Raw genomic sequence first — 10,546 nt, forward strand, 5'->3', positions numbered from 1 at the left:
GCAGTAGTTAATCTGCAGTCAAAACTGTGTGATACACAGGCAGGACAGCTAATTCCAGTGGATTCCATGTATGCTCTGCAGTCTGTTGTAGTACAGCAAAAAGTGCTTCAACTTCTCTCCATTTCAATTGAATGAAACAGGTTTGTGTTATTGTCATCCCAGCAACTGCAGTGAGATGGGCTGAGATGCATGTGGCCATTTGCTCTGATGCCTGTTTGTTTCTGTAAAATGCATTTCTAATGATCCTAATGCTTTTTAAAATATTCTTTGTTACAGAAGAGGAAGAGGAGCAGGTACCTACCGATGGAGGTACGTCTGCAGAAGCCATGCAGGTGCCACTGGAAGAGGAGGGAGAGATGGAAGAGGATGAGGCAATTAATGATGAGAACTACTTGAGCAAGAGACCGTTAGAAAGTCCTGATGCTGAGGAATTTCTGCCTGTGAAACGGCCCAAACTAGCTGTTTCCAAAGGGGACAGCTTGGATGGAGCTTTGGAACCACGTGAGCCTCTTAGCTCAATAAACACTCAGAAAGTACCACCAATGCTTTCTCCAGTTCACGTTCAGGACAGCACAGACTTAGCCCCTCCTTCACCAGAACCACCAATGTTGGCTCCCATTGCAAAATCGCAAGTGCCAACCCCCAAAACTTTAGAAGCAAAGCCCTTTGTCCCCAAAACAAAGTCCAAAACAAGTTCTCCAGGACAGAAGACAAAATCTCCTAAAACTACGCCCTCGCCTGCGGTCACTGGAAGTCCCATACGTTCCCCAAAAACTGGATCCAAAGAAAAAAAGTCACCGGGTCGCGCCAAGAGCCCAAAAAGTCCTAAAAGTCCAAAGGTTCCCACTCACATTCCCCAGCCACCACCTGCCAAGCCTGAAACACCAAGTAGAACCCCCCTGGCTGCACTGAGTGACAAGATGATAGGAAAGGAAAACATTCAAGTCAAACAAGGACAGACGCCACCCGAGCCCGCCACCACCAAGCCAAGCGTTGAAAACCAGGCTAAGAAAGCACCAGTAATGGACAAGACCATTGATGACTCCATCGATGCTGTCATTGCCCGTGCTTGTGCAGAACGAGAACCAGATCCCTTTGAGTTTTCCTCAGGGTCTGAATCAGAAGGGGAAATTTTTACCAGTCCTAAAAGACTTTCTATTTCAGAGACTACAACCCCCAAACCTTCCGTTTCTGCCAATAATGCAAATAAGGCAGGAGCAACTCCAATACCTCCCTCGGGTGGGACTTCAAGTTCAGACATTTCATGGACAATGGATGACTCAATTGATGAGGTCATTCGAAAGGCAAACATGGGGACACCTTCTAACCCACCTACCAACTTCCCTTATTTCTCCTCTCCTTCCGCCTCACCGCCAACTCCAGAACCTCTTCTCAAAGTCTATGAGGAGAAAACCAAGTTGGCTTCATCGGTAGAAGTGAAAAAGAAGTTGAAAAAGGAGCTGAAGACAAAAATGAAGAAGAAAGAAAAACAAAAGGAAAAAGATAAAGAGAAAAACAAGGAGAAGAACAAGGAGAAGGAAAAGAACAAAGAGAAGGATAAAGACAAGGAAGGAAGCAAGGAAGCAAAATTCCAGTGGAAGGAACTACTCAAAGACGAGGATCTCGACCCCTATAAATTCAAAGTAAAGGACTTTGAGGATGCTGACACAAAAGTAAAGTTGAAAGATGGCAATACCAAAAAAGAGAAAGAAAGACATAAAGATAAAAAGAAAGAGAAAGAGAAAGGCAAAAAAGACAAGGATAAGAAAGACAAAGAGAAACTTAAAGATAAGAGTAAGGAAGATAAGATAAAGGCCCCATCAGCACCTCTTGTGTTACCTCCCAAAGAAATGTCTCTGCCCTTGTTCAGCACACCAACTGCCATGAGGCTTCCCAGCATGTTACCTTCCTTGTCTCCAATGCTTCCTGAAAAACTGTTTGAGGACAAAGAGAAACCAAAAGAGAAGAAGAAAGACAAAAAGGAGAAGAAGAAAAAGAAAGAAAGGGAGAAGGACAAAGAAAAGGAGAAGAAGGAGAAGGAAAAGGAGAGGAAAGAAAGAGAAAAGAAAGAGAAGGAAAAAGAGAAACACAAACACGAGAAGGTAAGCTCTGCAGGTCAGATGGTGTTCCTGCTTGGAAAATGCACGTGGATTCCTGCATTTGCTGCTGAGTGTTGTTTAAGAGCTCAGTTTAATTTGTCCAGGTTTTTATTTGTTAAGCTCCTTTTATTTTATATGTATGTTCAGTCTATACCAAAGCTTTACCAGTTTATATTTGTTTGTGTGCCTGTTACACTGCTCTAAAGCAAACTAGATACAGAGATTTGCAGAAGAAATGATTACAGGATGGATTTTTTTTTTTAAATAACAGCTCCAAGGAAGACGTGCCCCCAAGAGTTTCAGGGATTGTGCCACCTCTTTGGAAAACAAAACAATGGGAGTTTAGTTCTGTGAATCTGAAATGTGAAATTCTTTCTCCTGGTTTCACTCCACTCACTTTTCACCTTGAAAATCGGGGGCTCAGGCCCAAGCACAGCACTCACAGAACAAATGGAGGTAGTGTTGCCATACCCAAATTGTGCAAGTTCTGGCCCACTGGTAGGGCCAGCAACCCTCTACCTTCCATATAAACTTAGAAACTAAAAATCTACTGTTTCAAAGCTTGTAGAAGCCTGTAAATCATCAGGTGGACAGAAATGAGGAGCAGACTGCCTTCAGATAAACAGGTTCCTCAGTTACCTCAGATGTTCAGAAGAGCTGCTGAATCCTCTCTTAACACAATCATCCCCTTGTTGTTCCAATTTATTTGAAGTAAGAAAATTGTTTTCAACTGATGGTCTAAATGTTCAAATGTCACCTTTCATTACGAGTGTTATGACTGAGAGAGAGAAGAGTAGTTTTTGAGTGGGTTGAACCTCTTCCATTACTGCAATACTTACTGATTTTCATCAGCCAAAGATAATTTCTTCTTTCCAATATCACCTAATCTCGAGAATATATTTAATATTTAAGAAATGAAACCAGCATATTTGCATGTTATCAGATTTGAAATCCCATTAGAAACAGCTCCCGTAATTCAGGGTTTACTCTAATTTTTTGTCACCTCACCTTATAATGGGCATTAAACTGTTAATATAAAAAAAAAAAAAAAAGAAGAAGAAAGAAGGCAAGAAAGAGATTGTCTTCATATGTGATAACCTTGGGTACCAGATTTCCTAAATCTCTGTCCTTAGCATTAGGGAGCACTGTGTAAGTTCTGGTTTTACCAAGATGCTTCGAGTGTCATACTCAGTTCGTGCAAGCTCAGATTTGGGACATTCCTCACTTGCCTTTTTTTTGCCACTGTACCCTGTTGTGCTGCCTGCTGGACTCAAAACAATCTGCTGATTTCAAAACTTGACACTGTTTTGAAGCTGACAAATGGTTTTCCAGTGCAGAAGCTGGGTGATGTGAACATTTGGCTGCTGAGGGTGAGCTGGTGATAAACAGGGTGGTCATCCAGTTGTCCATGTTAATGGAACATCTGGGTTTAGACTACAGCAACACTGTCATGGATTCCCCATTTTATCTGTCCGCCCCTCGTGTCTGAGATGTTCTGTCAGTAATTCATTGATGATTTCTGCAGAGATTTCTTCTTAAGTTCAATATTTCTGTATATAAAATAGAGATGACAAGTCGGTTGGTTTTCATATGATCAGTTTTCCATTTCTTCTGCAAATCTCTGTATCTAGTTTGCTTTAGAGCTATATAACAGATAGACAAACACAAATTGGTAAAACTTTGGTAGAGACTGAAGATAGAGAGATATATATATTAGGAAAAGGAGCTCAAAAGTAATAAAATCTTGGACAAATTAAATTGACAAAGCTGCCCATTACCTTGGCAAAAAGTCCCTGTCGAAAGATAAACTTTAAAGCTAGAATGCATGAAAGAGTCCCTAGATAGAATTAAAATTTAAACTGATTCTTGATAGATAAGCTTTTTTTAAATCCACCTCTTTGCTGCAAGTCAGGATTTTAAAAATAAATTTCCCCTTTAAATCTCTTGAGCGATTTTCATTTTTTGCAAGGCCGCACTGCTGGTGTCCTGGAAAAATGGAGAGTTAGAGCTTTATCAGTTGGTGCCCTGAGGTATGTGGCAAAGAAGCTAAATCCTTGAAGATTAGCAAAAAAAATGCAGCACATGGCAATAAGGGGCTTATATGACTACTAGTATTAGTTCAGGTGAAAGAAGTATTGCTTATACATAAAACTGGACAAATCCACTGACAATGTATTTTTAGTTAGCTACAAAGGAGTCTTATATTGCTGGACTTTACCTCTTTGGTGATTTGGGAAGCTTAGTAATCCACTGTAAATGCTCTTCTGCTGGCCCCAATTCCCAGTATTACTCCAGAATGCTGCTCTTTCGTTTTAACCCCTAAAAGTACATGTTTCCTTAATTTAGCTTGTAGATCACACAATTATGTATTTAGCCAGCAGTTGTGCTCTGAGAGCAAATGATCAAGTTACTGCTCAGACACTTTAACCTTCCACAGCACGTCGGCTTCGGAGGCATAAGCTCAGCCTCAGAGATGCCTCCGTGGGCTAACTGCACTTTCAGCTCCTCATGGCCAGCAGAAAACACCAGATTTCTCTTTCTAATCTTGCTACAGTTAAGCAAAAGAGTAATGTTTCCATTTTTGGGTGTTGTTATAGTTATTACCCACATGTGCATCCCATTCTGTTGGGGAATTGAAGCCGTTTATCAAGTTTTCCTTCTAATTTTGCCCTGTCCTGCTGGAAGACACAGAACAGCAACCAGTGCCCTGTGTGAGCTGCAGAGAGCAGAAGCTGAAGGCTGCATGCTGGAAGGGTTTGGTGGTGGCACTGAGGGAAAGGAGCTTCCATGTAGGGCTTGCCAGCAGCTTCGTGCTCCACAGCAAGTGTGGGGCTGCTGCCCATGGAGCCAGAAAAGGAGACGGAGCTGAGGTGCTGCCTTGAGTACAGTACCAAATTCAAAGCAAACAGCTGAAGCAGTTACACCCCACTTCTACTATGGAGATTACCAGGCGTGCTGGAGGAGTGACTGAGCAGCTCAGGAAGCAGCTGCTGACCCAGTTTCAGCAGCCTTAATACGCTGAGCTGCAAGGGAAAGTAGTTGAGGTACTGCTTCGTGAGGAACGGAGCCATCCCTGCACTGGGGCAGGGCTTGCCAGAGCTGCACCAGAGTCAGCTGCCCTTGCTCCTGCGTCAAAATCCTGGTGATGCAGAGGAAAACCAGGATACGCAGGGCTGGAGAGCAGCCCTGTGGAGAAAGACTTGAGGATGCTGGTGGATGAGGAGCTGGATGTGACCCAGCCCCGTGCGCTCCCAGCCCAGGAGCCCCCAGCAGCCTGGGCTGCCCCCCCAGCAGCGTGGGCAGCAGGGCAGGGAGGGGATCCTGCCCCTCTGCCAGCTCTGTGAGACCCCCCTGCAGTGCTGGGGCAGCTCTGGAGTCCTCAGCACAGCAGAGCCAGGGACCTGCTGGAGCGGGGCCAGAGGAGCCCCAGCAATGCCCCGAGGGGGGAACCCCTCTGCTGGGAGCCCAGCAGGAGAGAGTTGGGCTTGGGCAGCCTGAGAGGAGAAGGCTCTGAGGGGACCTTCTTGTGGCCTTCCACTACTTAAAGGATGCCTAGAAGAAAGATGGGGACAGGCTGTGTAGAAGAACCTGTTGTGACAGGACAAGAGGTGATGATTTTAAACTGAGAGGAGATTCAGACTAGAAGGATAATGTATCTTACAGTGAGGGTGGTGAGCCCCTGGCCCAGGTTGCCCAGAGAGGTGGCAGAGGCCCCATCCCTGGAAACATTCAGGTCAGGTTCACCGGGGCTCTGAGCAACCTGTTCTAGTTGCAGATGTCCCTTCTGTCTGCAGGGAGGTTTGGACTAGATAACCTTGAAAGGTCCTTTCCAACCCAAACCATTCCGTGATCCTACCTTATAAGTGCAAATACTCCCAGTTTTCTTTCTGCTTCAGTGATGCAAACTCTACCCACAAACCCACATTACAGACAGACTCTTCCTCTCTTGCATCAAAGGATAAGCCCACAGCACCTTTGTTTAGAACCTCTTGGTGGTATATGAATAACAGTGCAAGGGACCTTTATACAAAGGATGGGTGACATGGGTGTCTCTGTGTGCTGGAAGCTGAGCAGCAGTGCCTGTCCTGGGAAGCTCTGTATTCAAAACAGGCACTGCAGAAGGGGGAGAATCTTAAAAAAATAAAATAGCCTGTGCAAAGCCATGTGCCTGACCCTCTCATACCTAGGGTTCAATTCAATGTCTTTGTCCATGGACAATGCTACAGGTAAAGATGCTGGAAAAGAGACTTACCTGTGCAAAGTGGCAGTGGAATTGTTGCAGGCATTGGGAGCTCTGGAGGAAAAAAGCTCAAGCTCACTCCAGGGAGTGGCATAACAAAACATCATGCTATGGAAACAAAAGCATGGAGAGAGGCCTGTGAGGTGGGATGGCACATATCCCTGGAGAGCTCCACTGAAAGGCACAGTCAGCTGTGTCAGAACAAGACTTACCTGTGCAAAGTGGCAGTGGAATTGTTGCAGGCATTGGGAGCTCTGGAGGAAAAAAGCTCAAGCTCACTCCAGGGAGTGGCATAACAAAACATCATGCTATGGAAACAAAAGCATGGAGAGAGGCCTGTGAGGTGGGATGGCACATATCCCTGGAGAGCTCCACTGAAAGGCACAGTCAGCTGTGTCAGAACAGAAATATTCCTCAGGCCATGGCCCTTCTCTCTCTGGAGCAGACATCTCCTCATGAGCAGCTCTGGTTCTGTGGGCAAGGTGTGTGGCATGGGACCTTGTCATCACTGCTCCTCAATGCAGGTCCTAACTGAGTCCTCCCACTCTGCCCTGCTGTCTCCTGGGCTGCTTTCTCTGCTCTGAATTGATTGTTTGCCCTCCCTTTCTTTTGGAAAGCTTTTTAAAACTGATTCTCCCACGGAGAGTTGCTCAGGTTTCCATTTAGTGGATGCATTTTTTTGTCTCTTGAAGTTCCTGGTTGAGATTCAGATTAGGGGTTGTTTTATTAAATATGATGACACACGTGCTCAGAATGAGATTGTCTCCCTCTCTTTCTTTATACACACATATATAATGTATATAAACTTCTCTTAGGTACAGATATAAGTTGAACAACTTCTGTGTGGAGAGTCATCACAATCTCAGCTGTAAGTTCTGACCTGATTGTGTACAGGTTTTGCAAAGCAGAAGCTCAATGAGAGTTGATAATTTTGGCAGATACTAACTCAAAGAGTTTAAGGACATACTTAAGTGCTCTAAATTCCACCAGATACTGAGATTGGAGACCAAGCCATCTAAAAAACAGCCAGTAGAAACCTCAGCCTAATTGCATTAAAAAGGAGTGGTTGTTGTACCTATGCGGATAAGCACTTTCATGATGTATTCAGTGTTGGTGCTTGGGGTTTATTTGCTTCCTCTGCGTCTAATTTCCATTCAAGAGGGTCACAGTACATTTGTGTGATGAACCTGGGCAATACCTGAATTTAAATCTCAGAAGAAAAGTGCAAAAACACCATTGGGCACCTATGAAGTTTGAGTACTAAGGTCAAAGCACTTCATGTCATTGTTTAGAAACTTACTGAGGAGTCTTGTGTCTCTGGAAGAACACTAAATCAGGAAGACTTGTCAACAAACTGTATGAGCAGATACAAATGCAATGGATTTTCAAGTTGATTTCTTAGTCTAGAGTTCATATTTATGACTTGCTATGGCTGGGACCTCCCAACAAACTCTGACTGTCCATGCCACAGCACGAAGCAGGAGAGCAGTGATCAGTCTCTCATAGGTCTATCTCATTAAACTTGATTAAGTTTGATTACCTCCATAAATGCTTTCATGTAATTAATATATTTTGGGAGTCTGCTTGCAGTCTTTGCCTGATGGTTGTGTTCCCTTGTGCAGATAAAGGTGGAACCAGTTGTTCCAGCTCCCTCTCCGGTTATTCCTCGGCTGACACTAAGAGTGGGTGCAGGCCAAGACAAGATGTAAGTACAAATAAATCCATCTGCATGGCATGTGCTTACCACAGTTCCTCCTCTGTCACTTGGGGTAGCTCTTCTTTCCAGTGGGAAATGCTTAACATTTACTGGCAAATGGCACACATATTGCTGTGACATCTTTTGACCGTTCCAATGAAAAATCAATCAGAAAAATTGGCAATAGAAACCTGATGGACATTTTGCCCTTTGTCTCCTTTGCTCCAAGTGGGACTCATCTTCTATCCATCCTTCTGTGTTTCTCACTCCATGCCTTTCTAGGGCATGGATTACAAGTCTCCCTCTAGACTTGTATGCTGCCTCCAGGGACGTTCAGTGAGGTTTCCATAATGGATGGTTGTTCTAGTGTGACCTACAGCCAAGTTTCATAACTCTCTTTAGCTAACAGTTGTTTTATGCTTTAAAACATTACCAGCTGAAATTCCTTTATACATGTCTGTTCTATTATAACTGTTGATGATTATTCATGAGTGTACCTAACGCATTTCAAATGTTGGTTCATTAGCTCCCTAATTACTGGGTGCTGTTGTACAAATAATAGTTACTTTGTACTGTGCGAGCATAAATAGGATGATCCCTATCCTGAGATCATAAACAGGAGGCTGGGGAAACAGTGTGTCACTGGGCTTTTTAGACTGGGCCTGTGTTGGATGTAAAGGGGTTTTTTTAATCAGGTTTTTCATGTTTTTAATGGTGCTGAGCAACTTTCATGTCTGATAGTAAACAGGAGCACCAAACGGATTTTTTTCTTTCCATTCATCACATTAAGTAATGCTAATGTAGCTGTTTCTCTTTTACAGCCACTCTCAGCTAAATCTCCTAATTGCTATTTTTTCTGCTTTCTAAGTTAAACAGGATCTTTGATGACTATTCTGTTTTTTCTGTACTATCCTATTCCTCCTCAGTAGGTAGTTGTGACTTCACTGGTTTGAAGTTGCTACGAGATTTCAATCATTTCTTGGTGTCTCTGAGACACCCCCCCCCCAAATATCAGGGCTTTTTCCTGCTCTTCAACTGTTTTGACTTTCTTCCTTTCACTGTTTGAGTGTGATCTAAATTTTCTGTGTCTCAGGGCAGGCTGTCCCTTTAAAACCAAAAAAATCTATTTGCCCTCTTGAGGAGTTAAAAATACTTTTAAAACTCCTCTTTTTCAAGGACAGTACAAGTGTTTATATGGGGGAAATGTCATCTTTCCAAGGCAGAACTTCTAAATTGAAGTTCTGAAGCTATATTTTAGCACCAAAGAGTTGACTTTCCTTCCCCTCATATCTCACTCCAGTCATTGCCATACCCACCCATCAGCAGCAGCCCTGCCAGCCCAGAGCACCTCAGTGTCTCAGATGGCTGTATGAAACCTTCTGCTTTCTCAGAACAGTTGTGTGTCCTGCTGTGCAATCTGAATGTGCACAGGTAGGCAGGCTGTCCCTTTAAAACCAACAAATCTATTTGCCCTCTTGAGGAGTTACAAATACTTTTAAAACTCCTCTTTTTCAAGGACAGTACAAGTGTTTATATGGGGGAAATTGTCATCTTTCCAAGGCAGAACTTCTAAATTGAAGTTCTGAAGCTATATTTTAGCACCAAAGAGTTGACTTTGCTTCCCCTCATATCTCACTCCAGTCATTGTCATACCCACCCAGCAGCAGCAGCCCTGCCAGCCCAGAGCACCTCAGAGATGCTGACATCTTTATTTATGGCCTTCTGGAAAACTAAGTTCTATCCCAGGTTCCTTTGTGCATCTTTAGTGGCACCTTGACCTCCAACTGAGGACCTTGGGTGTTGTGAACCCAAACTCCAGGATGGGAGATACACAAAGCTGACTTAGGTCCTAGTTTCTAGACAAATTAGGAGAGAGTTAAATGCTAAATGTGGGACCTTCAGGGACAGGGGAGTCCTGGAGGTAGCTGTCAGGACATGCTAAAAAGAGGAGAACTTCGTCTTCTCCACATGACATTCATCCTTGAGATTGGTTCAGGATGTGTAACCAAACAAGGTTTGAGTCATTAGTATTCCATCTCTATTTGCTTACTTATTTTCCCTTTTCTACCTTAAATATCTGCTCACCATACTGACACCCTAAAGTTGTCCTGGTGTGATGGCTGTGTCACCTGGTCACACCTTCTGGCTGATGGCAAACAAGAACTTAGAGAGCTTTATAGTAGCTTTTAGGATATGTTGGAGTTTTCCAAGGCAAAAGCCAGGAAGAAATTTATCATCACACAAATATGTAGAGTTTGCATCACGTGGTTCTGGGAATTGTGTGTTGGGTGTCCCTCTGGTGCCTCCACGTGGCTCTGGGGATTGTTGTGTGTTGGGTGTCCCTCTGGTGCCTGATGCAGCAGGGCTCACAGAGGAGCTGTCCTACTCTAATAATACTTTTGCTTCCATCATCAGCAATTACTATTCAGCCTGAACTCAGAGCATGGTTTAATTTTCACATGTTGTGGTGGCTACAAAAGGGACTGGTGTGGCTCTGAGGCAGAGCATCGC

At 43.8% G+C, this 10,546-nt stretch overlaps 1 protein-coding gene across 1 annotated transcript in view; it reads left to right on the plus strand.

Moving 5' to 3' along the window:
* Positions 1-266: 266 nt before the first annotated feature.
* The window catches only part of TAF3 (TAF3 RNA polymerase II, TATA box binding protein (TBP)-associated factor, 140kDa), a gene marked incomplete at both ends in the record, with an annotated part of 25,347 nt that continues 15,067 nt past the window's right edge, over positions 267-10,546 (plus strand). The window contains 2 exons of the mRNA XM_008948907.1: positions 267-2,102; positions 7,962-8,044. Coding sequence (XP_008947155.1) covers positions 267-2,102; positions 7,962-8,044 — 1,919 coding nt within the window. The remainder of the gene's footprint in view (positions 2,103-7,961; positions 8,045-10,546) is intronic.

This window comes from Merops nubicus, unplaced genomic scaffold (assembly GCF_000691845.1).
Source record: "Merops nubicus isolate BGI_N331 unplaced genomic scaffold, ASM69184v1 scaffold131, whole genome shotgun sequence".
In the NCBI taxonomy this organism is placed as follows: domain Eukaryota; kingdom Metazoa; phylum Chordata; class Aves; order Coraciiformes; family Meropidae; genus Merops; species Merops nubicus.